Source organism: Raphanus sativus, chromosome 6, assembly GCF_000801105.2.
Source record: "Raphanus sativus cultivar WK10039 chromosome 6, ASM80110v3, whole genome shotgun sequence".
Taxonomy (NCBI): domain Eukaryota; kingdom Viridiplantae; phylum Streptophyta; class Magnoliopsida; order Brassicales; family Brassicaceae; genus Raphanus; species Raphanus sativus.
The window spans coordinates 36,581,672-36,608,391 of record NC_079516.1 but is presented as its reverse complement, the minus strand read 5'-3'; the positions used below and the strand labels follow the sequence as shown (position 1 = coordinate 36,608,391).

Sequence of the window (26,720 nt, the reverse complement as noted above, 5' to 3'; positions counted from 1 at the left end):
CAGGTCCAATTAAAAAAAGTTATGATTGCTATATAACTGCTTATGTGTATATATATAATATTAGCTTATTTACAACTGCTAAATATAACTGCTACCCTATATCGTTCCTATTTTTTTGGTGGTAAAGTAGCTTCACCAACACAAATAAAACTCCACGTTACAATATTGGGCCAACTTCTCGAACTATGTTTGGATTTTTTTTTTTTAAATATCTGATTATGTCTGGATTTCTACTTTGGCTGGCATTTTTTTACTGCGAAATTTATAGATTTTGGATTGCGGGTATATATTTTGTTTTATGTTTTTTAATAATGTTGGCCCACTGACACGAAAAATATTTAAAAAATAAAAATAAAAGAAAACTAAACATTTTTTAAAAAACATGGTAATTTTAAAAAAACTTAAAACTTTAAAATATATAATTTTATTATAACTATATTAAATAATTATTTTTTAAAAAATTATAACCCGCTGATATCCGTAAAATTAAATGGGACGGATACCGATACAAATTATTTGTTTGCGGGTTGTACGGGTCATATTTTTGACCAAAACAAAATTGAAACCTGCGGGTTGACGGGTTCGACCGCAATATATCGAATCAATTTTTAAACTGCTATTATTTAATAAAATATATTTTTAACAGAGATTTATACACAAATATGATTAAAAAAAATAAAAATATAATCACAAAGAAACCACAAATATGAGAATCAAATTAAAACAAAAATATACCCGTTCTTTAAAGGACGGGTCAAGATCTAGTTTTTAATTAAAATTTCATCTTTTTAGCAAAAAGAGAGATTCGACTTTTCTCACTCGGAGCTCCGGGTTAAGAACCCGGTTATTCAGATCTAAAAAAAGTTTCGATTTTTTTTTTGGGGAAATTGAGAGATCAGCGATGTCGAAACAACCGTGGGGTGGAATCGGGGCATGGGCCGACGAGGCGGAGCGTGCGGATGAGGAGCAAGCTGCGGCGGATGCGCAGAGCTTCCCTAGCTTGAAGGAAGCTGCGACTACTACAAAGTCGAAGAAGAAAAAGAAGATGACTTTATCGGAGTTCACCAAGGGAGGTGGTGGTGGTGGTGGTGGTGGAGGTTCGGTTGGGTTGACGAGGGAGCAGATGATTCAGCTTCCTACTGGTCCTAGGCAACGCTCTGAGGAGGAAATGCAGCGTGGTGGTGGTATTGGTGGCGGCTTCTCTTCTTACGGTGGAAGGTCTGGTGGAGGAGGAATGTCGAGAGATCGAGATGATTCTAATGGGTCTTGGGGCGGTGGTGGTGGGAGGAGAGGTTATGGTGGATTTGATGATGATCAGAGAGGGGGTTCTAGGGTTTCTGATTTCCCACAGCAGTCTAGAGCTGATGAGGTTGATGATTGGGGAAAAGGGAAGAAATCTCTTCCCGTGTTTGATCAGGGACGGCAAGGTCGTTACGGTGGTGGTGTAGGAGGCGGTGGCAGTTTTGGAGGTGGAGGTGGAGGTGGAGGTGGTGGTGGTGGTGGTTATGGTAGTGGTGGTGGAGGAGGCAGATATGGAGGTGGTGGTTATGGAGGTGATGGTGGTGGTGGTGGTGGTGGTGGAGGAGGCAGTTACGGTGGTGGTGGAGGAGGTAGTTATGGAGGTGGATTCTCTAAAGCTGACGAGGCTGGTAACTGGGGAGCAGGTAAAAGCCAAGCGTCTCTTGCAAAATCATCTACATTTGGGTCTGGTTACCGTGATTCTGGAGTCTCCTCCGGTGGTGTTCAGGAGGAGCGTCGTCGTCTTGTTCTGGAACCAAGAAAGGTTGCTGTTGTTGATAGTGGAGTGACTGAAACTCAAACTGAAAGTGGTGTGAAGACGACGAGTAAGCCGAGTCCTTTCGGGGCAGCGAGGCCGAGAGAGCAAGTTCTGGCGGAGAAAGGATTGGACTGGAAGAAACTTGACTCGGAGATTGAGGCTAAGAAGGGAAGCTCTCAAACGAGCAGACCATCTAGCGCGCAGTCGAGCAGGCCGTCAAGTGCTCATTCTAGCAGGTCTGAGAGCTTAACATTGGAGAACGTGGTGAAGCCTAGACCAAAGGTGAATCCTTTTGGGGACGCGAAACCTCGGGAAGTGTTGTTGGAGGAACAAGGGAAAGATTGGCGCAAGATGGATTCTGAACTCGAGCATCGCAGGGTTGACAGGTCATTTCTTTCATCTGTATATTATCTTAGAAATGTGGATCTGTTTCGAGTCTATGTTCTTACTTACTGTTTGTTAATTGTTTATCAATTAGAGTTAATTAGTGATGTTAAGTTGTTCACTAGTGAACCAAATAGAGGACTAGAAAATGTAGTCACATTTTAGAACTTCAGAGAGTTTGCTTAGTGTTTAAACTTCGAAATGGAAACTAATTGAATGACTTACCTAAAATTAAGTTATAGTGTATTTGTGGCTTTCTTTTATATGACATGTTTTATATATGTCCTTTATAAGCATCTCTTAGGTACAAGTTAGGCTCTTATGATAAGTTGGTTCGGTCCATTAAACGTTTGTACCATTACCTGGTCCCAAGTTTCATCCCATGTTTGTTTTCTCAGTTGAGCTCATTTGTATGGTGTTTGTTCTTATGTTCTTTTGATTCAGCATCTCTTGGTATTTATGGAACTTCAACTTGTAACACAACTCTTGCTCATATCTAAGTTGTAGTTTTCTTCCAGAGTTTTGTTTCTACTTTAGCTGCATTTTTTTGTTCTAAACTCTATGATACCTTGCATTTATAACATGAATAACTTCTCTGTAATTATGTTGATGACTTTTTAGATCATCTGCCAATTTTCTCACTTTTAATCTATTTCTGGTGAAACAAATTTGGCTCCAGGCCTGAAACAGAAGGAGAGAGAGCGTTGAAGGAAGAGATCGAAGAACTGCGGAAGAAACTTGAGAAGGAAGCAGCCATCACAGCTGAGAGCAAGGAATCTCAACCAGAATCTGACAGCAATAACCATAACATACCTGACCTTATAAGCGAGAAAGAAAAAGAGCTAGAGTTACTGATCCGTGAGCTGGACGACAAAATCAGGTTCAGGCCAAGAGCAGTTGAGAGGCCTGGATCCGGTGCAGGCAGAACAGGTAACTATTCTGAAAGGCCTCATTCCCGGGGTGGGTCAGTTGAAGATGCTAGGAGTGTGGAATCCATGGAAAGACCTAGATCACGAGGCACAGGTGATGATAGAAGAAACTTCCAAGGAAGCAAGGAACGTGGATTCTTCAGCAACAGGAACGTCGACAGGTTAGTCTCTTCACATCTGTTGCGATCTTATCTTATTACAAAGAACAGACTTGCAATATAGATGATAAGAATCCAAGTGAGATGTTTGTCATTATTGTGAAGATTCAAAGCTGAGTCATTTCTTATGATGTTTGTGATCTGTGGATGCGATTAAACTGACATTTTGGGGGGCGGTTTTGCCACAGGTCATCATCGGCCAGGGGTGGATGGTAAAAGAAGGAAACAAAGAATGACTATGGAGTGAGATTTTGGAGTTTGGTTTGGTTCCCATATTTGGAAGAAGCTTCAATAATAATATTTAATAATAAAAGAAAAATTCATCTCCTTTTGAATTCAAACCTAATTTTGGGGGACTAGTTTTATGTTTTTGTATTGATTCGTCTTCGGAAATCGAAGCCTAATGGTTTCTTCTTCTTTCGTTTTTCTTAATTGTATTTTGTTTGGTCTTTTGCTCGTTGATCAGCATGATTTGTCACAAATATTGTGTCTTCAGAATTTTGGAGACAGACTCTGTTCTTCTTCTTCTTCTTATGTGTTTTAAATTTTTGTTTACCGCTGCTGCTTCAGCAGTCTGAAATCGCAAAGTATTGATTAACGTTTGTACCTTTCTAGTCTGGTAGAACTGGGATTCTAATACTTTTAGATTCGTTACACACATATAATAGAGGAACGAACACTTGAAAGCTAAAGACAGCACTTAAAAGCTAAATGAAGATAAAAGCAGTCACAGCTTTGTCCAGGAAAAAAAAAGCAGCCACAGCTTGAAAAGTACTCTCTACTTATACAGCCTGTTCCATTGCAAAGCTTAGATTTGAGGATGATGAAAATATGTAAACAATGATGTTTTTATTTTCATCTTCAAAGGAAAATGGTGAACTCAAAAACATTTACTGACACTAATAAAAAGAACCCATGTATGCTTCATTTGGGTTTTGTTTGCCTGCAGCTTTGTGATAATTGTAACTACATGTTCGTTTGCTCAGTCGACTGATCCATCTGGGTGAAGCTGAGTATTGATGTTCGTTTAGTCTAATTAATCGGTACATTCAGATGGATCAGTTGGGTGAGTTTCAAAAACTCAGCTGAATTTTCTTTAAATAGCTAGCTGAGTCTTCATCATGCATTCAGCTGCAGCTGATTCAGTCAAAAAAGGTTAATGACGAAAATGACCCTGCTACCACATAAACCTAATCTCATCTCTCTAATCTCATCTCTCGCGTTCTTCTCTTTTCTTTGGCGGCCAATCTCTCTCTCTCTCTCTCTCTCTCTCTCTCTCTCTCTCTCTCTCTCTCTCTCTCTCTCTCTCTCTCTCGTCCATCTCTCTCTGGTGACCCTCTCTCTCCGCCGTTCCTCTCTCTCCGGCGACCTCTCTTTCTCTCTGGATCTCTCCGGCGACCTCTCTCTGTCTCTCAGTCTCATCTCAGGCGCTCTCTCTCTCTCTCTCTGTCTCTCTCCAGCGATCCTCTCTTTCTCTCAGGGTTCTCTCTCACTCACTCCTGCGACCTCAGCTCCGGCGACCTCTCTCTCTCGCTCAGGTAAGACTCTCAGGGATCTAAATGTTGTGGGTTAGTCTTTGGAATCAGTATCTTCAATTTATGTTCTGGGTTTTGTTTGCATCTGTGGATTGTTCTTCATGTTGTCTTGTTTTTGTGATATCTGTATATGAGTTTGGTTTGAGTGGTTTGTCTATATGAAGTAGTGGTCTTGAAATATGTGATCGTGTGATTGCTTTAGCTTGTCCTTTTATCTTGAAATAATGTCGTGTTATTTCACTGTCTCAATGTTCTTTGTGCTTGTGCTCAGTTGTTTACTTTTATGTTTACAGTTTATTTGGAAGAGAAACAATGGCATCCATTCATGGCACTGATGTGAGTATTTGGTCTTTTTGTGTACAGTTTCTTTGAAGATAGTTGCATAAACCTTTGAAGAGAACAATGACATCCATCCCTGGATCTGATGTGAGTATCTTCCCCTCTAATCTTTTATTTGATCTCAGTTTTGTCAAATACTTTTCTTATTGTCTTGAATCTTCAAATAAGAATCTTATATGGAGTGACGAGCAAACACGGTTCTTTCTTCAACTAAGACTTGATGAGAATCTGAAAGGAAACGTGAGAAAACAGATGGTTAATGAGGCTGGGAGACAGGCGATAATGGATAAGTTCTATGAGGCATTTGGTATAAAAATTCCATGGAGAAAATTTGGGATAAAGTACAACACTTGTAAGAAGCAGTACGACTCTTTTAAGAAGCTGACTCGGAACAGAACGGGACTGGGTTTTACTTCTACTGGATTCATCAACATGAGTGATGACTGGTGGAATGAGCGATGTAAGGTACAAGTTCTATGATCCTCTTATCTTTACTTCTTCACCATGTTCTCTTTACTAGTGATTTAAAGAGTGTATGAATGTGAATATTGGTTTCCAGTGATCACTGATTTGTTCTTGCGCTAGCCTTGCTTGTTTGTAATGAATTCTCTAAACATAATATGATCACTGATTTGGGTTCTTGAGTTAGTCTTGTTTGTTTGTAATGAATGCTCTAAACATAATGATTTGTTCTTGTTCAGGAGTGGCCTGGTGCTAGAAAATTTAAAGACAAGCCGATAGCAAACATGGATTTGATGGAGAAGGTATTTGGAACAGTTTATATTAGTGGAGGTGAAGGTTGGTCTGCTCAGCAAGGTGAAGAGGCTTTAGACACAAAGCATGGAGATGATGAAGATGAAGATGATGCTGAGTCAAGGCGTGATGTCCCTACTCAGGAAGCTGTTGGAGATGAATCAAGGCGTGGTGTCCCTACTCAAGAAACTGATGTTGCATCTGAATCAAGAAATGCTGGATCAAAGAATGTTGGCCCTTCTTCTTCCAGGTCAAAGGTTAACAGGAAAAGATCAAGGGTTGTACAAGCAGGACAAGCTGTGGCTGATGTGATCAGGGAGAGTGTTGAGTCTCGAGACAAGATTCTTTCCCACAAGAATCATCTAATAGAGAACCATCCTGAGTTTAGTTGTAGTCAACTTCGAGCTATGGAGGTTCTACACTCCTTGCCTGCTATAAGAATGTGGTCTCCTCTTTACAAAGCCTCAATTAACCATCTCAAAGAAGATGCTGCAAATCGTCAAACTTTCTTGTTCTATGGAGATAATGAGAACAGGGTTCTCTATTTGGAGTATGCAAAGCTAAGTGGAGGATTCTTGACCGCAAGCATCCTAAGTATGAGCTGAAGAAATGGGTGAAGATTGTGACAGCAACAATGGCTCTCCACAATTTTATCAGAGATTCAAACCATGAGGATTGGGATTTTGCACATTGGGAAAGTGTGGAAGAATATGAACATCATGGGGATGAAGATGATCATGTTGCATATGTACCAGCTGGAGATAGAGTCATGGAAGCTATGCGAGATTCCATTACTGAAGAGATGGCGAGAGGAAGTCGACTTCCATACTGAGCAGGTAAACCTCTGATCTAAAGCTTAATTCTTGCACTTTGTGTCATCTTTGTATGCATCTTGTTTGTCTTGTGTTTCATTGTAAACTGTTTGTTTGATTTTATAGAAATGCCATGTGAAAAAGAAGGATATCAGAAAGTTTCTTGATGATCTATGTGAGCGAGAAGGACAAGATGCTGTTGAAGAATGAAGAGAGTGATGATCAGATGATGATATCTGTAGCTTTCTGTTCACTTCTCATATGGGTTTGTAGTTTTGTTTCCTTTGGACCAATTGATAATGCAAACTCATTATCCTTTTATGTTTTAGTTTTTATTTACCATGATCTATTTAAAGTTTTTGATACTATCTTATCTTTATTTATTTTTGGAATTGATTTTGAGTTTTCAATATATCAAAAGTATTGTTGGATTTTAGTGTATGTTAAAGTTTATCATATATCAAACAATTGTTAGATTTTTATTTAAATATTTTAATCAAATGTACAAAATTATAGTCATTGTTTATAATTTTATTTTTTTATTAAAATAAATTTTATGAATTTTAAAGCAAAAATTTTAAAATTATTTTGTTGTAAAATTATAATTTTGATAATATATTAAAATTAACAGGATTAATATAAATAATAAACATGAATTTAATAGTAAAATATAAATAAATTAAATACATGTCTATTTTAGTCATTTTGTCATCAACTGCATCTGGATGCAAATGTAAGTTAAAAAAAAAAGAATAAACGAACGCAGCTGCATCCGGATGCTTCATCTAGATACACCTTCCAAATGTACAAACGAACAACACCCAGGTGGAGTATCTGGATAAGACATCTGACTGATCCATCTGGATGCACCTTCCAGATGTACAAACGAACATGGCCCTAATGGCTCACCAATCACCAAAAACCAAATCCAAAAGCATTTTGGTACATTATAAATTATAATATGTAAAATAAATGCGACTCCACTGGGGATCGAACCCAGAGTCTCTGGTTTCGTAGACCAGCGCCTTATCCATTGGGCCATGGAGTCATTTCGTTCATTTTTCCCAAGTATTTATTATGTCATTTCAGTCCATCTTTCGATCATGCGCCCCAAGCATGTCAGTCTTATATGTGGCCTAAATATCATTCATTCACCAGAGTGTAAGATTTTTCAAGGACCCATTTACATGAGGTATAATATGACAGTATACTCTCTTGACTTCAACTATGAACTCTTTCTACAACAATGTCAAAAAGTAAAACCAGAAAAGAGTATCAAAGACCTTCAAGCACACAACACATAAATTTCAGAGCAGTTGATCCATATACGAGTCTTTAGGCTTATTAGCTCCACCACCCTGAGTAGTAGTACCTCCACCAGTAAGCAGATCACTAACAATGGAGCTTCCCCATGAAAGCCAACCTGTAACTCCTCCTTGTTGCTTCTCAGCTTCAATCAAACTCCTCACTTGCTCTTCTTCAATCATCTCCTCCCATCTCTTCCTCATGAACTCTCTCACAGCTTCAGCGCCTTGGTTAACAATCTCTTGCGGAGGGAACTCCAACGGGTTCTGGTCCAAGTTCAGTTTCTCCAGCTTCTCCGACCTGAAAAAAGAGTCCGGCAAGACCCTGATCTGGTTGTTGCTGACATCTAGCTCCTTTAGGCTAGCTAAATCAGAGATAGTGTCAGGCAGTTCAGTCAAGTCGCTGAAGTTGCCGCTCAGGTTCAAGACTTGGAGGCTAGTGAGTCTCCCTATAGCTATCGGAAGCCCGTGGATCTCGTTCATGTGTGCATCAAGATACCTCAGAGACCGCATCTCGCATATGGAATTAGGGAAGTAACGAATCTTGTTCAGATGGATTGATAGCCTTTCGAGGTTGAGTAACCCGTATCCAATGTTCGCAGGTAAAGAAGCCAAGTTGTTGAAGCTAGCATCTAACTCCACTAGTGACCTAAAACCACAAGAAAAACAACTCTCTTCAGGATCAGGCTAAAATGAAAGAAAAAAACGTACAGTATATAATCACAAAAAAAACCTGCACTGCGTGATGCTCTCCGGGAGATAAGTTAGCTTGTTCCCGGATACGTTTAAGACCCTCAGGTTAAGTAACAGTCCGAAAGAGTCGGGAAGAGACACGAGAAGGTTTGAAGATACATCAAGCTCCTCTAGCTCCCCAAGCCCTGAGATTGTATCAGGTAGTACCTGCAATAAGATCAAAACTAAGATCATATAGCTAAATCCAAAACCCTAGTTTCGTGCTTTACAGATCAAAACAGTATCAATCTAAAGGTTGGAGCTTTAACCTTGAGATCGTTGCGAGAGAGTTTCAAAGAAACCAAAGAGACATTCTTGGTTAACGCTTCAGGGAGAAGCTTAAGCTGACGATCAGAGAGATCAATCCTCTCATCCTTGTTGAGAATCTGAAGAACCTCCTCGTTCACTTCATCGCCACCGTTGAAGGACTCCTCAACCGCCGAGGCATAAACTTGGCTCAGCTTATCCTCCAAATCCCTAAGCTGCTTCTCGTACCCTTGGTGAACTTCCTCCAACCTCACAACCGTAGCGTAGATCTGCTCCTCCTTGGCCGCGTCGTCCTCGGGAGACGAGGAGTCCGTCGTCTCTCGGATCTGAGCGATCTTGGCACGAGCGGAGGAGACGGAGGAAGGATCGGGGCGAGGACCGAGAGAGGCGAAGACGCGGAGGGTCTGTGTGATTGTGGTGGGGATTGATTCGATTAGTGTGGAGATGACGTGGGGGTTGGTGAGAAGAGGGTAACGATTGGCGAGGGAGTGTTGGATGGAGAGAGAGGGTGGGGCGTGGGAAGCGGGATCGGAGTGGTGGATGACGTAGGAGAGTAACGGGAACATCTGGAGATCATGATCCATCTTTGTGTTGGTTTCAGAGAGAGAGAGAGTAGAAAGTAGTGTTTTATAGATCGGACGGAAAGAGGGAGAGATTAAGGACGAATCTAGAAAGATGATCTCAGTATTAATAAAGAAGATTGAGACTTTTGTGGAAAATATCAAATCTGCAATTGAGGATGAGATCTAAAGTCTTTTTTTTTGTCATCTATGAATTTATTAGAACATTTCAAACCGAACTTACAACGCAAAGCCGACAAGGATTGTAATCCTTTCAGAGACTAAAACCGGCGAGTTCACAGACCGAACATCCTGGAGATAACAAGAAACACATGATTAAACATAAGACCAGAAGATGAACTCATAGACTTAAACCCAACATAACTAAGACTAAGAGGGGGTGAACTTGAGATGCTTAGAAACTAAGGAGCCAAATCAAACTCTAAAGCAGAGATGGACAAACGTTCATTCTGAAGACCTTGGAGAAGCACGTGCTGAACCCAGAAACCAGAATTTGAGAGGACCATAAACCACCACAGGTCAAAACCACAAACTCACAATAACAAACACGGCAAAAACGAACGAGCGACAAAACCACCATAAAGCCAATAACTACAAACCACCCGTCTACAACAACACATCAGGTCTTCGAGAAAGCAAAGCACAAGATCGAGTCTTGAAACTCCAAGTGGGGATAACGCCAAAAAGGACCAACGGCTCAAACACGCGGACACTCGTGTACCCAAACTCAACCATCTACAAGCAAGAGAATGGTCACCTCCTCGCAAGAGAAGAGCCAGAGATCGAAACCACTACTTCGTCTTGAAACCTCATTCCACACCATGAAGGTATAGAGAAAGCAAGTAGATACCTCCATAGCAATTTACCATCCAAAAGACGAACCCCACAAACGAGACTTTGACAAACACAAACCACCGATGGATCGAGAGAACGTGAAGAAGCAGGAGCCCACCCAGTTCAGAAGCTACGACTAGCAGAGAGCACAGCTGCGTCAAAGCCATATCCGGAATACATAGCCCCGCCATATAATGACCCGTCGATACAACTTACACACATCGCTAAACTCCACAGAAGACAAGACAACACCAACCCTCACAAGAACATAACTTGAATATTAACTAGATAAAGAGAGAGAAGAGAGGCAAACTGGATCAAAAAGGTTCCATGAGCATCGATTGACAGACCACAAACCAGGTCCGAAAGAACAGCTAAACCCCATATCTGAACCGGCTCAAACCACCACCTCGAACCAGATCAAAGATTCGAACAATCACAGCCACGCCAACCAACAATGAAACCGAGAAGAACTCAGATCCTCAATCTCCCTTGACAAGAAAAAACAGAGACTGAACATAAACTAAGACGAGGAGGTCCTCCCCGGTACCGGCGAGGAGCGCCAGTGACCGGAGAGACAGATCTAGAAGACAGTCGATAGGCGGCGGCAGAGATGAGAGAAAACTAGGGTTTCTTTTTCTTTTGGTGTGAATAAGGTACTCTTTGTGAGATCTAAAGTCTATTGATGAAAGAAAAAGTGTGTATAAGTGACTATGACATTTTGATTTTTTTTTTTTGTCAAACTGACATTTTGATTCTTTTTTTTCCGGTCAAAGAAATTATATTAAAGTGGGCCAAGCCCAGATATTACAACTTTCAATTTACACCTTACACATCTTAAACCCCACCAACTCGGGCCCAGTAAGACATACGCCCCAGATCTCCAAACGAACCCGGACCGAATTCAGAGGGCCCAACGACAAGAAGGCCCAACTGCGTATTGCAGTCTTCACCCACGGGACGCCACGCGTTCACTCTGCCTCGACTCAGTCGCTACCCCACCGACACGCCGTCAGTTTAACCCACCGCTACTCACTCTGTTGGAACTCACAAACAAACGAGCCTCCGACTACAAAGAAACCCTAGCTTTCATGCTCTTCTTCATCGGGAATGGTCACATCGATCTCTTCAAGGATCCATCCATCTCCGCACCAACGCGAGCCGTATAACCATAAGCAAAGCTACAAACCCGATCCATAATTGAATCACAAACTCTAGCCACCGACTATACTTAACCTGAATTTCAAAAACGAAAAACTAAACCCGACGGCGTCAGACTGAAGAAGTCTTCCCACCCCGAGAACAAGAGCTGGCGATAGAGAAGCTGACTAACGCTTCCTTCTCCCAGTAACAGAGGCTGGCGGCGACGAAGCTATTAAAGCCTCTGTCTCCCGGAAACAAGACTAAAGCTGACGCAAAGCTTCACCACACCACCTCTTCCCCCACGACCGCGTCTTTACTCTGGATGTAGAGTGGCCACTATCGGACAACTCCCCGAGTCACCGACAGTAGAAAATCTTGACCTAGAGTTTCGACAAGGCAGTCATGCGTAGGAGGCGAAGGAGAGGTAAACAAGGAATGACTGGACGAAAAGAAAAAGATCTCCGGCGACGGCACAGACGCTCACGCGCCGGCCGTACGCCGGAAACACCACATATCTACTTTTTCTCTCGGGAGCTTTCTAAATATATTTGATCTATGCCGTCATTATTCTTTTGCTTCACTGACATTTTGATTCTTAACTCTGTTTTCTGACTTTCTCTATTACTTATTTAGTCAACTGGGCCGGCCATTGAATTAAAAAATTGGGCCGCTTTAATATTATTACTAAATTTTTGATTTATTTTCCGATTTAATATATTTTTATATTAAATATTTTTTTTGTTTTAGACACATTTATCCTGAACTAAAAAATCGAAACCAAAACTGAATCTTATTTATAAATAGCCAAACGAATCCTATATCTTTAGAATAAAAAAGTAAAACTAAGCCGAAATCAAACCGCAATCCAAATGGATATCCAAATTTTTAAAATAAAAATTATATACTCACAAATATTAATTATATTTAATTTTTAAATAAACACTTATATTAAAATATTATTTATTAGTGAACTATTTAAATATTGTTATCCGTAACTTTAAAAACTGCTCTTCTTATATCAATTATTTTGTTATGACTCTATGAATAGTAGGGATGTTAGTAATTGCTAGTTATATGCCATGTTCAAAAACGCCGGTATTACATGCGATTAGTCTCTAATCAGCGAGAAAGCGTTCGGTGGTGCTTGGCCGTGGCAAGTTTGTAGTCGGCGAATAAATAGGCAACAACAATTTTTTATGTAACAGTTAGTATTAGAGGTAAATATTAACAATGATCATGTTTTAATAATATTGATTTATGTACAATATGTTATCACATTATATTTTTACAAGACTGTCTCAATATATTATAAATCTAGGGAAAAACTTGTAATAATTTTGTAATATTTATATAAAGTTTATAATAAATATTTTTTAAAGAATATTATAAGTAACTTTTTATAAAATTTATGTTGAAAATAAAAATATGTTTAATTTAAATATTTTTTGACTTTTTATTAATATTTGTCACAAAAGTACATGTATTTAAACAAATTTAGACTTTAACTATTAAAAATGGGAGGACACACAACTGGACCCGGTGTCACCGTTTATCTCAGCATCTAAGAGCATCTTCAACCCATTGTTATTTTTACATCTATAATATCATTTAGAGTCAATTTCACTTCAACCCATTGTTATTTCTTCCTTTAAAATAGAGATTACTATTTTTTTCTCTACATTTAGAGGAAGAAATAACAGTCTCTGTTTTTACTCTATATTTTGAAGATTGCTACTATAGGGGAAATACATTCGAATAAACTCTATCTCTATTATAGAGATTTTCTATTTTAGAGAAAAATATAACAAAAATACATTGAAGATACTCTAAAACAGCATTTGCAAATAATTAGAGAAAATTATTCCTGAAAGTTTGAACTATCTTATCCATTATTCTGAATATTTACTTCAAAGTTATGAACTTGTTTAGATTATGCATGGACTGTTTTTTTACTGCATTAATAAATCAAAGGTATTATCAAACCCTGAACATTGTCAGCAGAAGTAGTAGTTTCAGCTTTTTTTGAATCCGGAATCTGAAGCCCATGATTACTTCCCGCGTAATAACTCAAGGCATCGGCACCGTATCTTCTTTGACAAGTATCATCCTGGATACTTCGGTAAAAATGGTATCAGGTAATGCCACAAGCTCGGGAACAAACTCTATTGCTGGATTGTCAATCTCTACGAGCTCTGAATGATGGTTCCTCAGGAAATCAAGGATACAACATCCAAAGACAATGTGCCCGTGATCAACGTTACTGGTAAAGGTTTCTTGTTTGAGAATCAACATGTTATCGTCAAGGCTAAGCTTGTGTCTAAGACAGCTGAAAATATAAGTTAATGAAGTTGGTGGTGCTGTTATCCTCACTGCTTGTGCTTGGGTTATTGTTTTTAAAAGTTGCTTTAGTCGTATCTTTATGTTATGTTGGACGACATCAGAAAGAAAAAAAATGGGAAATTATTCTAATTTGACCTAGTTGAAAAAAATTCATTCTCATTACCCTACCAAAATTTTATATACCCCACTTTTTTTCCTATAATTCCCTTCTCCTTATTACCCTCAAGTATTTTATTATTATCCTTTCCCAGCGGTCCCCACCCCATGTCCCACGCGCTTTCTCTATTTTTTTTAAATCAATCGCAGCTTCTCTTCTCCTCATAAAGTCAACCTTAAACTCAACCACCTAACAGCCAACCCCACATCAATCCACCTCTCTCCTTCCAACAGCTGTCCCTCATGTCTCATTTCTTCCATCAAGTTTCTCTTTCCCCCAACCACCATCGAACTTCTTCTTCCCTTTCACTTGAGATTGGCGATTTTGAAGCTTTTTTTGAGGTAAAATCATGCATTTTTTTTTACGAAATTTTCATAATAATATTCTACTTATGTTCTATGTATTATGTGTAACAAAAAATGAAAGTATTGCTGTAAAATTCGTGAGAGTTTTCAAAGAAAAATGAAAATATTAGATTTCAAAAAAATCTGTATTTTTCTCTATTTTTAACACGGTTTTGAAAGAAAAAAACATGAAATTTGTGTTAGACGATAATCTGGGTTATGTAACACGTTATTAGTTGATTAAAAATACTTAAAAAGATGAAAAACTAAAGTTTTAGGTAAAAATTGGAGGTTTTAGGTATTTTGTTATGAAAAGGGATGCTTAAGGGCGATTTTGTATATTTGTTCTTGTTTAACACTGTTTTAAAGCAAAATAATGCATTACAGTAGTAGTAAACGGTACTGTGGGTTGTATAACACCCTTTTGGTCAGTTAAAAGTGTTAAATAGACAAAAGCAAAAATTTATAAGAACTACTGGAACTACTGGTACTACTAAAGTGAAACGTGTATTACTTGTATTACTGGAACGACTATGTACCAACGATCTTGGACAACTTAGATTCTTTAAATGGTTAACTAATCATAGTTTTATTTCTTTTCAGGGAATTATATGGCGTCTCCTATTACAATCATATGTTTTGACTATGGAGGAAGTTACATCAAGGATGGGGCTGATATAAAGTGGATCTCGGGAGAAGATCAAATTCACACTCTAGTGATGAAAAAATCTGTAGAAGAGGTTACATATTCTGAATTGGTCGAGTGTATATGCAGAAAGATTAAGGCAAATGGAGATGGGATGGTGAAGATTAGTTACTTTCCATTGGTATTGTATTCCAACAAGCCATCATATATTTGGAGTGATGAAGACGTTTTGGGTTATCTCATGCAAGTAAATCATGATAAATGTAGAAGTGTTTTACATGTGGAGATCAGCAGTGACATGGATGATACATATGGTGGTCTGCCGCTTTCAAAAGATGATGAAACTGATGAAAGCTATGTTGGTCTTTCTGATGGAGAGGATACTGATACCGAGGAAGATGAAACTGATGAAGATGAGTCTGAGGAAGATGAGACTGAGCAAGATGGAGATGAGCAAGATGGAACAGATCATGATCATGAGATGGATGGCATGGTCACGCTTTACACAGCTGAACAACATGAAGACTTTGAGTTGCATGAGAATTTAGAGCACGGGTATGAAGGAACAGAAGTCGGAATGGAAGTTGAAGCTGCAAGAGCGGGAGTTGAAGCCACAACAGTTGTAGAAGAAGAATGGGATGATGGTCTTGATTTGGTTAAGGGTCAAGAATTCAGAACTAAGACAGCCATGCAAGTTCTAGTTCAGAGGGGTGCGCATAAGAATGGTTTTGAGTATGACACACTTAAGTCCGATACTGGGAGATTTGTGGCAAGATGTCGAGGAGCCAAAGAAGGTTGCAAGTGGTATTTGCGTGTAGTAAAGCTTAAGAATTCAGATCTTTGGACGGTTAGAACTTACGTCAAGTCTCATACATGCTCAGTGGTAACTACAAGTACCCTTAGAAATAGAAGGAGAGGCACACCACTGGTTGTTGCATCTGTTTTGGGTGAAGAATATCCCGGTAGATATGACACACCAAGATCAAGTGATCTGATCAGTATGGTTACCCGCAAGGTTGGTGTTAAGGTATCATATGCCACAGCATGGAGAGGAAAAAGGCTGGCTGCTAATAAAGTGCGAGGTACTCCGGAAGAGAGTTTTTCTATGATACACTCCTATATGCATATGCTTAAGTTGAAGAATCCTGACTCGGTAAGTTTTGTTGAAGTAGATGCGGCAAAAAGATTTAAGTATCTATTTTTCGCATTTGGAGCTTCCATAGAAGGGTTCGTAGCGATGAGGAAAGTTATCATTGTGGATGGAACACATCTTAAGCATGTTTATGGTGGAGTTCTGCTTGTTGCGGCGGCTCAAGATCCTGATCGCCACCATTACCCTATTGCATTTGGTGTAGTTGATGGTGAGAAAGATGAAAGCTGGACGTGGTTTATGAATAAATTGAGGTCAGTGATATCAGATGTAGACGGATTGGTGTTTCTTTCGGATAGAAATGCAAGCTTGATCAAGTCAATACGTGAGGTGTTCCCAACGGCCGCACATGGGTATTGTGTCTGGCATTTGTCTCAAAATGTGAAAGGACATGTATTCAACAACAGAGACGTTTGTGCAATCAAGTTTAGAGAATGCGCATATGCTTATACAATGGCTGAGTTTGATGTTCTCTATGATGCTTTTTCCAGAAAGTATCCTTCTGCTGCCGAGTATCTGGAAAAGAGTGTTGAAGTGGGAAAATGGGCAAGATGTTATTTTGAAGGAGACAGATACAATGTTGACACAACCAATGCAGCAGAATCTATCAATGGTGTTCTTCGGGAAGCGAGGAAATACTTCATGCTACCGATGATTAATGTTATCATTAAGAAAATGGCTGAATGGTTTAACAAACATAGGAAGAAGGCAGCCCAAATACCAGCCACGAAGAAGCTTGTGCCTACAGTAGAAACCCAATTGTCAAAAAGATCTTTGGAAGCGAGGTGTTTAGATGTGGTTGAGATAAACATCTTTCACCTTGAGTACAATGTCAATGGTAGTGACGGAAAGGTTTATACGGTTGATTTGGCAAGAAAAATGTGCAGCTGCAGGTGCTTTGATATAGACAAAATCCCGTATGTTCATGCATGTGCTGCTGCCAAGTTCTTGAGCGTTGGAACGGACCTCCATCTACAAGACTTTTGTTCGGTATACTATACGGTGGAGCTTTAGGCGTTGGCATACTGTAGGACGATTTATCCTGTGCCACATCAGTCTGAATGGGTTATACCAGATGAAATTCGAGCCCTAAAAGTTCTTCCTCCATTATATGTTAAAAAGAAAGGACCCACTCAGAAGCAAAGGTTTCCATCAGCCGGAGAATCTCGTGGACGTGGAAGAGAGCGAGGAAGGGGAATGGGAAGAGGAAGGGGAAGGAGCAGAGGAACGAGAGGCGGACGTTTGTATGAGTATTTTGAGTGTGGAAGTACTTCTGCAACCGCCGAGTAGCATGGGACTCTTGTGATTTGAACTATGTGTAATATGTGTAATATGGAACTACTAGTACTACTATTGGAACTACTATGTGTAATATGGACTACTAGTACTATTATTGGAACTACTATGTGTAATATGGACTACTAGGAATTACCTAGTACTACCATGAACTACCAAAAACTACCATGTATTACTATGTGTTATGCATGTTTCTAAAAACCTTAATTTTCTTCATATTATTTATTTTTAGAAGATGTATCTCATATTTAACGTGATTATATGTCCATTCATGTGTTTATTTTTTAAAATAGACATAAAATTCTCTTAAAATCTCAAGTTGGTAGAAAAATTCTCATTTCAATAGAAAACATTTTTATACTTCCTTGTTAATGTCTTGATGGGAAGACCATGATGAGATGAATTTCTAAAAACACATATTTTCTGAATTTTTTTTCTGCCAATTTGTTATATACAGTCTAAAACTATCTAAATGAATTGGTATTACTAATTAATTTAATTTAATGACATTGTATTATTAAAAAAATGCTATAATCTGCAAAAGTATTACTATGAAGAATGAAATATTACTACCACCTTGAGTACTACTAAGAGTAAGATAAATATTATTTTAATATTCAAACATGTTTGTTCAATATCATCTTTAACACGTTTTAGACATGTGCATATATATTTTTTTTTATTCTACAAAGTGTTGACATTGTCTTACACGTTTTTGACACGTTTTAGACATGTGCATATATATATATATTTTATTCTACAATCTGTTTGTCTTAGTAATACCTAATAAGTCAAGTAATACGAATTTCCTTTATTAGGACAAAAATTGCCTTGTCTTCTATTAGACCAAACCTGCTTCAAGACAATCACACAACACAAAAAGATTGCACATCCTACATAATAGAATCCAAGCATCATACATAATAGCATCCAAAAACCAACAAGAATATAGCATCCTACATAAGTTCACAACAAAGTCGAGATAAATATTAAACATATCATCCTACAATAGTTCACTAAGCCTCAGTTTTTGGCTTCTTCTTGCGCCCTTCAATCTCATCAGTGTCAGCTTCAGTGAAAGGAGAGGAAATCCACTGTGATCGTATACGTGTCCTTGGCTGCTCTGGCGTCCTTGTCTCCTCTGGCATTGTGAACTTCTTTGGGTCAGTAGGCTTTCTTGGTCTACCCCTCGCCTTAGGCCTATGCTTAACCCCAATCCGAGCAGGAAGACCCTCATCTCCCTCAGCTCCTACAACAGGAGGTCCCTCATCTACAACAGGAGCTTCCTCATCTACATCAAGCTCATCTGTCTCCTTGTCAGCTCCCTCATCTACAACAGGAGCTCCCTCATCTACAACAGGAGCTTCCTCATCTACATCAAGCTCATCCGTCTCCTTGTCAGCTCCTTTATCCACAGCAGGAGCTCCCTCATCTACAGCAGGAGCTCCCTCATCTACAGCAGAAGTTCCCTCAGCCGGTTCTCCATAGCTCTTGCAAAGTGAAAGAAGCCATTCTTCTTGTTTCTCTTCATCACATGTTAGCACCAATCTCTTACGTGGTGATTTCCAATTCCCTGATGGTTTCCTCGCGGCTGCCTTAGTCCTACCACGTGGTGGTGTAGGAGTCTCCATAGGTTGCTTCTCAGCCTCCTTCTCTTCAATCTCAGCCTCCTTATTTGTTTCAATCTCTTGTTCTGTTTCAACCCGAGCCTCTTGTTCTTCCTCAGGTTGTTTCTCTTCCTCACAACCTTTATCTTTATTCTCCGTTTTCAGCCAGCTCTGTTTCTTTCTCTTCATGAGTCAAGCCTTCACCTTCTTTGTCTTTTTCAGGTTCTGCTTCATGCTCAGGTTCTTTCTCTTTCTCAGAACTTTTATCTTCTTTCTGAGCCTCTTCAGCTTGAGCTTCAGCTTCAGCTTCAGGTTCTTTTTCTTTCTCAGAACTTTTATCTTCCTTCTGAGCTTCTTCTTCACTCGCTTTCTCAGCTGTTGGATCCACGAGGTTGCTGTCATAACGCCCATCATTCCAACCATGATCCATGGTTTGGTACTCAAAACCATCATCGTTCTCCTTCTCTTTCTCCTGCTTCTTCATTTCTTTCTCAATGCCATCAAGTCTCTCCTCTAATGTCTTCTGCTTCCTGGCCTTTAGTTTTAAACCATCTTGCGTCCGCTCAATGGCATCAAGCCTCTTCTCCATTGCTTTCATCCTCTTAGACCTTCTTTTTAAAGTAACATGGCTCTTCTCCACCACACCAAGCCTCTTGTCCATTGTCTCTACCTTCACAATCACTTCACTCAAAGAAGCCATCAACCTCTCTTCAAACCCTTTCAGAACGTCCTCCAAACCATGAACAGAGGAGGATGCTTCTTCATTCACTTTCCCTTTTCCTTTGTCTTTTTTCTTAGGAAACTCCCTTGCAGCCACATCCAACTCATAGAGTCCTTGCCAAAAGATAGGCTTCTCCTTAACAGTCAGCCATGTGCTCCACAAGTTACTCACTCCTTCTTCATTTTCATAGTCTGGCTCCCCCTCACATATATGTGCCATGAGAGGTTCCTCATCAACAGTTGGAACCAAAACACTATCAATGACCTGAAAAAATTATCAAAACAATATCACACACATATTTTAACTCAAAACACTATTTATTCCACTCATTTAATAAAAAAAAATATTCATCTCATACCGTAGTGTGTCCAAGCGTGTCGTACAAATCCTGGAGTGGATAACCTTTCATGCTGTTACTTTGGAACCGTTTCTTGCACATCCTCGGGCAGGAGCTGAAACAGCCAGCTACACGTTCTCTGAATCGTGCATTCAGAGCTGGAATACACTCAAATGCCAGGATCTGAATGTCAAAACAAAGGAGTCAGAGATGATTTACAAAACAAAAACAATTATATGAAGATGTAAAATTTACCTCCAAAGGAACTATGAACCCGGGAAAGTTGACATTCTTCTTAGGTTCCCCTTTGAGTTTCTTCGTCACGTAGTTAATGGACCCGATCGCATCATCGAACGTCAAGCGACCCCATGGAAAGGTTTTGCAAATTTCCATTTCGTTGACGACTCTTAAAATTAAAGAGTCGAATGGGGCATTGTACCTTGCCTTCGCTCTGATAACCGTGCCTAGGAAGTAGAGCACCGCCATCCTGAGTCGATCCCCACATGCACTCATACTCAGCAACTTCTCTCTCACAGATTCCATTGTTATCTCCTTATGCGAGCCAAAATGCCTATCTACAAAAGCAAAGCTCCCCAACTTCTTATAATTCGGTGGGTAGTCACGGCAGTCCAAGCCTGAGATGAGTGCATGCTCTCTCATTGAATACCGGAGGGGCACGCCATTAACCGCAAACCAAACTGTGTCCTCTCCCTCGTGTAAGGGAATTGTGCGCAGTAGCAGCGACCACATACCCATCAGCCTCAAGTTTGGTTCATTCGGCATGTGGAAAATGTGGCAAAACTGAGGGTGGTTTTTGAACCACTCCAACTCGGGCGACTCATCCTCGGGCGTAAGCTTCTTCAAGAGGTCCACTGTTCCGCTCACAGAGCACTTGCTCTGTATCTTACACGACTTGGTGAATTCCGTGTTCTTGAAGTATAGCTCATCAGGTGGCAATGGTTGACATTCCTGCAAACCACATTAAATTATATATATTAGCACTTTATTTATTAATCTGTCTTAATAAAACCAGTAGTACTAGTAATACACCATACTAATACCAAAGAAATGTTGGAGAATGATGATCAGTGTGAGTCTGAGATGTTGAGAATGCATACCTGAGATGTTGCAGAATGATTTTCGGTTTGAGTCTCATTCCCGCCGGAAAGCTCTTCATCAGCTACTGGAGCAGGGTTGTGTCCTTGAACCTTTTCTCTTGTGGAATTGTTTTGTTTCTTGTTCTGCCTTTTCCCTCGCTTACCACGGCTTGTCATTCTCCTATAACAACAAACAACTATTTATCATTATCAAACAGTCAACATTCAATCCATAAGGTTCAATCCATAATTGTATTAACCATTTCCACCATTTTTACTAATATGATTTCAATTAAGTTACACAAAAATAAAACAATTTTTATCAATACCAAATCGATTAAAGAAAAGAATAGTCCACATCAAATCGATTTGAATCATATATTTCAAAGAAACCCACTTCAAAATTTCTTCATTTCTTTAAGCCAAACAACCACACATCATATATTTCAAAGAAACCGACATCAAATCAATTTGAATCTATGAAAAAACGTTACCTTTACACGCCGAGAATGGTGATGGAAGAGGTTACAAGAGGATGAAAAGAAGCTTGACGCCGGAAGAAGAAGGTGATTCTGATGATGGACAAGAGAAAACGTGGTGGTTTTCGGTGGATTGCGTTGGGTTTCAGTGGATTCCGGTCAATTTCGTCGAGATCATCGGAGGCGGGTTCTAGGGTTTCCAGAGATTGATTTTTTTTCGATTTGGGGAAGAAACTGTCGATTTGGTCCGTTTGGGAAGGGTTTGATCTGTTTGGGAGAGAGACACTGGGAGAAAGAGAGGGTTTGGGAGAGAGACACGCGGGTCACGCCCATGGATCCGGGTCGTATGAGTCGGGTCAAATAGAGAGAGGTTGGATCCTGTAAATATCAGATTTCATTAAGGGCAGTTTTGTTTTTTCTCACGTTTTCGATAAAATAAGATTAAAAATATAATCTATTTTATTGATGGGGCAAAATAGAATAAACAGTGTAGTGACTAGGGCAAGAGAGAATAAAGTCCAAAAAAATGTTGGACGACATAATCGCTTTTGTTCCAACAATTTCACTAAATTGAGTGACCTCTAAGATATCATGTAAATTGGTTTTCTCATATTGTGACCGTTCTTTATGTATAGATTATTGTTTTGGTTGTGAATCGTGTTCCTTTATCTTTAGTGAAGCATTTATTGTTAAGACTGACATTGTTCCTCGTAATACTCCTAGGGTTATCACTTGCAAACTCAAGATTGCCACACTATCTCAATTCTACTAATGGGTTAACTAGATTTGATCGGTTCTTCGGATGTTTGAACCTAGTCATCAACTTCTATACCAGGTTCCTTGAGATTAGTAATTCACGCGCTTTGATATCTTTTCTTGTAAATATCCAATTCTCAAAGTCAAATGTTTATAGATGAAGAATTAAGAGCTGTTTGAAAAAAGTGAATCAAAATGCCTTTTAGTTCGGACACAAAAATGTCTTCAAGTGAAACTCTTGTTAGTTCAGAAGATTCTCTTTCTCTTCTACTCCTCCCCATTCTCTTATCCTCTCTTCTGCCATTGCAGCCTACAAACATATCACTCAAAACGAATATTAGAACAAATATTCAGTGAGTAGTCTCTTGTCTATTAACTCTACTAAGTGTTTTGGTTCTTCACCTCTTTGTCCCAATTGGTTTTGCATATCATCCAAGTCAAAACTATCGACTGAACCATTGTTCCCGTCATCATTCCCCACCAGATTCCCTGATCGACATAATATGTTTCCAATTAAAAACTCTGGTCTTTTGTCCCATTTTAAAAAGGGTTTAATTAGAAAGGATGTGGAATGTCATTACCATTACTCCATATTCAAGCTTAAATCCCAACAATAGACCAAATGGGACTCCAAACAAGTAATAGCAAGCTATGTTCACATACGCAACAACCGCTTGCCATCCTGCTCCCACAGCCACTCCTGCGTAACCAAGTTTTTATTTATCATAAAGTCACATCCAATAGAATTAAGACTCCATGCAAAATAACATATAAATTTTATTAACTATTTCACTTGTATCCAATTATTACTGAGTTAAGAAAATTATGTACACTTGCATATTATTAGAGTTCAATATATAAGCAAATACTAGGAATTATAAAAAAATATTGAGAGATTTTTGTGACAACTACCAGACAAGACAGGTTGAACGTTGTTGATGACAATGCAGAAGGCAAGCATTGGTGTGAGTTCTCTAACCACATTCCTAACAACTTCATCTTCCACAAAAAATACCGGGTACTCATCTCGGAAGATGAGTAGGACCGCGGCTATAAACATTCCTATTACTGTCGATAATATCACTGCCACAACTAGAGAGAACTTGGCTGCTCTTGGGTGGCTAGCTCCAAGCTCATTCGATACTCTCACACTGCCAAAAACATAACAAGAACTTATTTATTAGCTTGGTACGTATGAGATTTGTTGAAGTTACAAAGAGTGAGTTTCCACACGTGGATATTTACCTTACTGCTGCGTTTATCCCAACTGAAACCATCGCAGCCCATCCCAAAATGTTCATGCTTCATTTTACATACGGCCGGTAAACATACAGTTAGATAAGACATAGTAATTAATGAAAATACTCAAATTCGAAGTTTCTTATTCAGTATTGTAGTTCTTAGTATATTACAAGTTGATTAGTAGACGTGCGTTTAAGCCAGTGCAGTCCAGCAAAATTAGATTATAAATGTGTGACATATTCAAATCGAGTATTAAACTATATTGGCCACATTTCACAAAAGACAAAACATTTGGACTACTAATTTTCTTTTCACAAATAGACTACTACGCACGTTGGCTCTACAAATCTTTGTGATGGTTTAAATAAATGAATAAACAAATAAATCATGTAAACCTTAAATGTCATGAAAAAATTATTTACTGTAAGAAAAGTGATTATTAACTTTTATAAATAAGCGTATATTTTTCTTTACCATATGGAGAGTGCAGCTACGGAGACTTCAGCATTCTTCAAATATCCAGCAAACAATACGAGTGCCATGAAATACCAAACCTCCAAACTATAAGAAAAGATTATAATCTTCAAAATGTTAAATAATGTAAGTTGAATTAAGTCTGGACCATTAAACGGGAAAACCGGTTTAAAACGTCACCATAGCATGCCAGCAGAAGCCAAAGACAATTTGACAAAACCCCACAAATTGTGAAAAGCCTCCCACGTGAATCCAGACCAAGCTTCACCACAAGTACCACTAAAAATATACATGATTTGGGCAACAACGATGAACCACCACGACGTGTTAAGCACAAAAGCTAAACCGGGAAGTCCCCAATTGAACTTAGACATGACTATCCATGTGAGCAACGTGTGGATCACAAGAGCCACACCAGAGATTGCTGCCATGACCATGATCTTGCTTTGCGACTGCAGAAACTTTGCGGTAGGAAAATTTATAGCATAGGCAAAGATCTGTGGGATCATGTAGATGGAGAAAACTCCAGCCATGGCCGAGATCGCCGCGGTTTGGCCTATGAAGGTTAGGATTGGAGCGGCGAAGATATAGAGCAGAGAAAGGATGAGAGCAGTTACGGTTAGAATCACCCATGAACGTTGTAAGTAAACGCCAAGCATTGATACTTTGCCTGCTCCAAACGCTTGTCCGCATAGCGTTTCCAACGCGCTTCCCATTCCAAGCTAGTCATATTTGCAATTTGCACCATACATGGATTAATAGACGTAAAAGCATCATCAATGGTAAAACACTATATAAGTTTCTGAATTAACTTTTTGAAAAATCTAATTATATCATTATTTTATTTATTTTTAAAATAATAATTGAATCATTCTATAAGTGACATGCATGATGAATTTCTCATAAAATATGAGTATCTCTGAAATAAAATCCTCAACTTTCTCTCTTACTTTTTTTACTATTTTTATTTATTTTAAGTGAGAGATTATGTGAGAGTTCATGCTCTAAAAATCTTAATTTTTCTGATGACGTACTATTGATATTTGCTAATATGAAATAACACATCAACTTGTTTATATAACTACTCTAGATTCTAAAATAAATTTTAAATTTAATTAATTTGCAAGTCTATACGTAAGGCATCAATTTTACATCTATGCAAATAAATACACAGCAAAACTATACAATAATAATAAATAGTTTCTGTGTTGTTTTCGGATATGAAACTATTTACATACGTACCATGATACCGAAGGAGAACCCGGCGATGACGGAGTTCTCGATGGAGACGGCGGCGAGTGCTATGGTGCTAATATGTCCGGCGAAAACCTGAGTGACGGCTCCAAGAGAGAACTGGGCCATCGACGTGAAAATGGCCGGGCCGGCTAGCTTCCATAGCTTCTTAGACTCAATTCTAAACTCTCTGGTGAAGTCTCTGACGTTGGAGATCGGAGGGATATCAACGGCGGCAGATGAGAAGGAGACAAGAGAAGATGCTCTGCTTCCGACTCCTAGATAATTCATCAATGCTTTCTGAGTTGCCTGGTTAAGTTCCTCAGACGATGTGAGAAACGGATCCATGAAGCTGTTATCTTTCTCCATTCTCCGACCAAGAAAGAGAGAAAGATGAGTGTTAAGAGGTAGGGAGAAGATAGAGGATCTTGCGATCTTGTGTATCAATAATGTATAGACACTATTACAAGATTTTATAGGTCTTTTGTAGGAGTTTTTGGACATTGGTAAAGACAGCGTTACACCAGTTAAACCTTTGACTTAGTGTTCTACAGTAAATTATATTATGTGTATGTGTCTGTCCAGTGTTGTATAACTGTCATAGAGAATCAAAAGATGACGATTTGATGTATTCATCGCACGACTAGCTAGACTAAACAATAAAATATAACAACACGCGGAGAACAAACGCAATTGTAATTCATAAATGGTTTAGAAATATACGAAAAACCATTAAGATCTTCGTTTCGTGGACTCCATGTGCTGATTTTGCTACGTGCAAAGCAGTCAATGTGATATTAAGGAAATGGGAAACATAGTAAAAACAGTTTAATCAATTGGCTAAGAGGATCTCCAAAAGACACATACTAAGTTTTTTGCTCTCCAATTTTTTTTCTTCAAAATTTCAAATTTGAAGTTTTAATTAGTGAAACTTCAAATATAGAGTGACACTATTCAAAATTTCAAATTTAAAGTTTCATATTTTTTCATTGCATTTTAATTTTTACATTTACATATTATATTTATGATCCTTAAATATTTTATCTTTTAATATTTTTAATCCTTCAAAATTTTATAACTCACATATAATTCAACTTTGCTTTTATAATTTTAATTTTTACAAATAAAATTAAATAAAAAATTTAAAATAAGTTTTTTTTCAAAACTAGATTTAGATAACAACAATATTAGAAAAAACTTAACAAATGCACTAATTGATCATATATGGAAATTTTACGAAAAATAACTTTATAGAATAATGTAGTATTTTTCTTGTAATTTAATAATGTATTT

At 38.7% G+C, this 26,720-nt stretch overlaps 5 protein-coding genes and 1 non-coding gene across 7 annotated transcripts; 2 read left to right on the top strand and 4 right to left on the bottom strand.

Moving 5' to 3' along the window:
• Nucleotides 1-785: 785 nt before the first annotated feature.
• On the top strand, nt 786-3,803 carry LOC108813504 (eukaryotic translation initiation factor 4B2). The gene is made up of 3 exons (XM_056989392.1): nt 786-2,163; nt 2,841-3,251; nt 3,437-3,803. The coding sequence occupies exons 1-3, from the start codon at nt 902-904 to the stop codon at nt 3,462-3,464; spliced, it is 1,701 nt and encodes a 566-aa protein (XP_056845372.1). The 5' UTR covers nt 786-901; the 3' UTR covers nt 3,465-3,803.
• Nucleotides 3,804-4,246: 443 nt separating this feature from the next.
• On the top strand, nt 4,247-7,055 carry LOC108806974 (uncharacterized). Of its 2 annotated transcripts, none has more exons than XM_018579201.2 (5): nt 4,247-4,786; nt 5,077-5,209; nt 5,291-5,587; nt 5,824-6,711; nt 6,814-7,055. In XM_018579201.2, the coding sequence occupies exons 2-4, from the start codon at nt 5,186-5,188 to the stop codon at nt 6,478-6,480; spliced, it is 978 nt and encodes a 325-aa protein (XP_018434703.1). In that variant the 5' UTR covers nt 4,247-4,786; nt 5,077-5,185; the 3' UTR covers nt 6,481-6,711; nt 6,814-7,055. The 2 variants fall into 2 exon arrangements, with proteins under 2 accessions (XP_018434703.1, XP_018434702.1); XM_018579200.2 differs by having other exon boundaries at nt 4,248-4,786; nt 5,147-5,209.
• A 607-nt stretch (nt 7,056-7,662) lies between these two features.
• On the bottom strand, nt 7,663-7,735 carry TRNAR-ACG (transfer RNA arginine (anticodon ACG)). The gene has a single exon. It is a non-coding gene; the product is annotated as a tRNA-Arg (tRNA).
• Nucleotides 7,736-7,887: 152 nt separating this feature from the next.
• Nucleotides 7,888-9,708, bottom strand: LOC108805626 (plant intracellular Ras-group-related LRR protein 3). The gene is made up of 3 exons (XM_018577550.2): nt 8,993-9,708; nt 8,725-8,891; nt 7,888-8,640 (listed from the first exon to the last, which is right to left on the bottom strand). Exons 1-3 carry the CDS (start codon nt 9,572-9,574, stop codon nt 7,995-7,997), a joined length of 1,395 nt encoding a protein of 464 aa, XP_018433052.1. The 5' UTR covers nt 9,575-9,708; the 3' UTR covers nt 7,888-7,994.
• A 9,528-nt stretch (nt 9,709-19,236) lies between these two features.
• Nucleotides 19,237-21,420, bottom strand: LOC108808352 (uncharacterized protein At3g43530-like). Its single transcript, XM_018580514.1, has 4 exons — nt 21,265-21,420; nt 20,402-21,115; nt 20,168-20,329; nt 19,237-20,073 (listed from the first exon to the last, which is right to left on the bottom strand). Exons 1-4 carry the CDS (start codon nt 21,418-21,420, stop codon nt 19,237-19,239), a joined length of 1,869 nt encoding a protein of 622 aa, XP_018436016.1.
• Nucleotides 21,421-22,584: 1,164 nt separating this feature from the next.
• LOC108810290 (protein DETOXIFICATION 31) lies at nt 22,585-25,821 on the bottom strand. Its single transcript, XM_018582409.2, has 8 exons — nt 25,437-25,821; nt 24,375-24,916; nt 24,195-24,281; nt 23,724-23,780; nt 23,391-23,629; nt 23,060-23,178; nt 22,881-22,967; nt 22,585-22,788 (listed from the first exon to the last, which is right to left on the bottom strand). Exons 1-8 carry the CDS (start codon nt 25,794-25,796, stop codon nt 22,720-22,722), a joined length of 1,560 nt encoding a protein of 519 aa, XP_018437911.1. The 5' UTR covers nt 25,797-25,821; the 3' UTR covers nt 22,585-22,719.
• Nucleotides 25,822-26,720: the final 899 nt, after the last annotated feature.

Bases quoted from the DNA above. Each gene is read 5' to 3' on its own strand.
- LOC108813504 (XM_056989392.1), top strand. From the start codon at position 902: ATGTCGAAACAACCGTGGGGTGGAATCGGGGCATGGGCCGACGAGGCG. The intron at 2,164-2,840 runs GTCATTTCTTTC...ATTTGGCTCCAG, and splicing joins GAGCATCGCAGGGTTGACAG to GCCTGAAACAGAAGGAGAGA. The intron at 3,252-3,436 runs GTTAGTCTCTTC...GTTTTGCCACAG, and splicing joins AGCAACAGGAACGTCGACAG to GTCATCATCGGCCAGGGGTG.
- LOC108805626 (XM_018577550.2), bottom strand. From the start codon at position 9,574: ATGGATCATGATCTCCAGATGTTCCCGTTACTCTCCTACGTCATCCAC. The intron at 8,892-8,992 runs GTTAAAGCTCCA...ATCTTATTGCAG, and splicing joins TCTCTCGCAACGATCTCAAG to GTACTACCTGATACAATCTC. The intron at 8,641-8,724 runs GTTTTTTTTGTG...TTGTGGTTTTAG, and splicing joins GAGAGCATCACGCAGTGCAG to GTCACTAGTGGAGTTAGATG.
- LOC108806974 (XM_018579201.2), top strand. From the start codon at position 5,186: ATGACATCCATCCCTGGATCTGAT. The intron at 5,210-5,290 runs GTGAGTATCTTC...TCTTCAAATAAG, and splicing joins CATCCATCCCTGGATCTGAT to AATCTTATATGGAGTGACGA. The intron at 5,588-5,823 runs GTACAAGTTCTA...GTTCTTGTTCAG, and splicing joins GGTGGAATGAGCGATGTAAG to GAGTGGCCTGGTGCTAGAAA.
- LOC108808352 (XM_018580514.1), bottom strand. From the start codon at position 21,420: ATGACAAGCCGTGGTAAGCGAGGGAAAAGGCAGAACAAGAAACAAAAC. The intron at 21,116-21,264 runs GTATGCATTCTC...TGTGGTTTGCAG, and splicing joins ATCATTCTGCAACATCTCAG to GAATGTCAACCATTGCCACC. The intron at 20,330-20,401 runs GTAAATTTTACA...TTTGACATTCAG, and splicing joins GGTTCATAGTTCCTTTGGAG to ATCCTGGCATTTGAGTGTAT.
- LOC108810290 (XM_018582409.2), bottom strand. From the start codon at position 25,796: ATGGAGAAAGATAACAGCTTCATGGATCCGTTTCTCACATCGTCTGAG. The intron at 23,630-23,723 runs GTAAATATCCAC...TGTTTTTGGCAG, and splicing joins GGGATAAACGCAGCAGTAAG to TGTGAGAGTATCGAATGAGC. The intron at 22,968-23,059 runs GTAATGACATTC...TATGTCGATCAG, and splicing joins AGCTTGAATATGGAGTAATG to GGAATCTGGTGGGGAATGAT.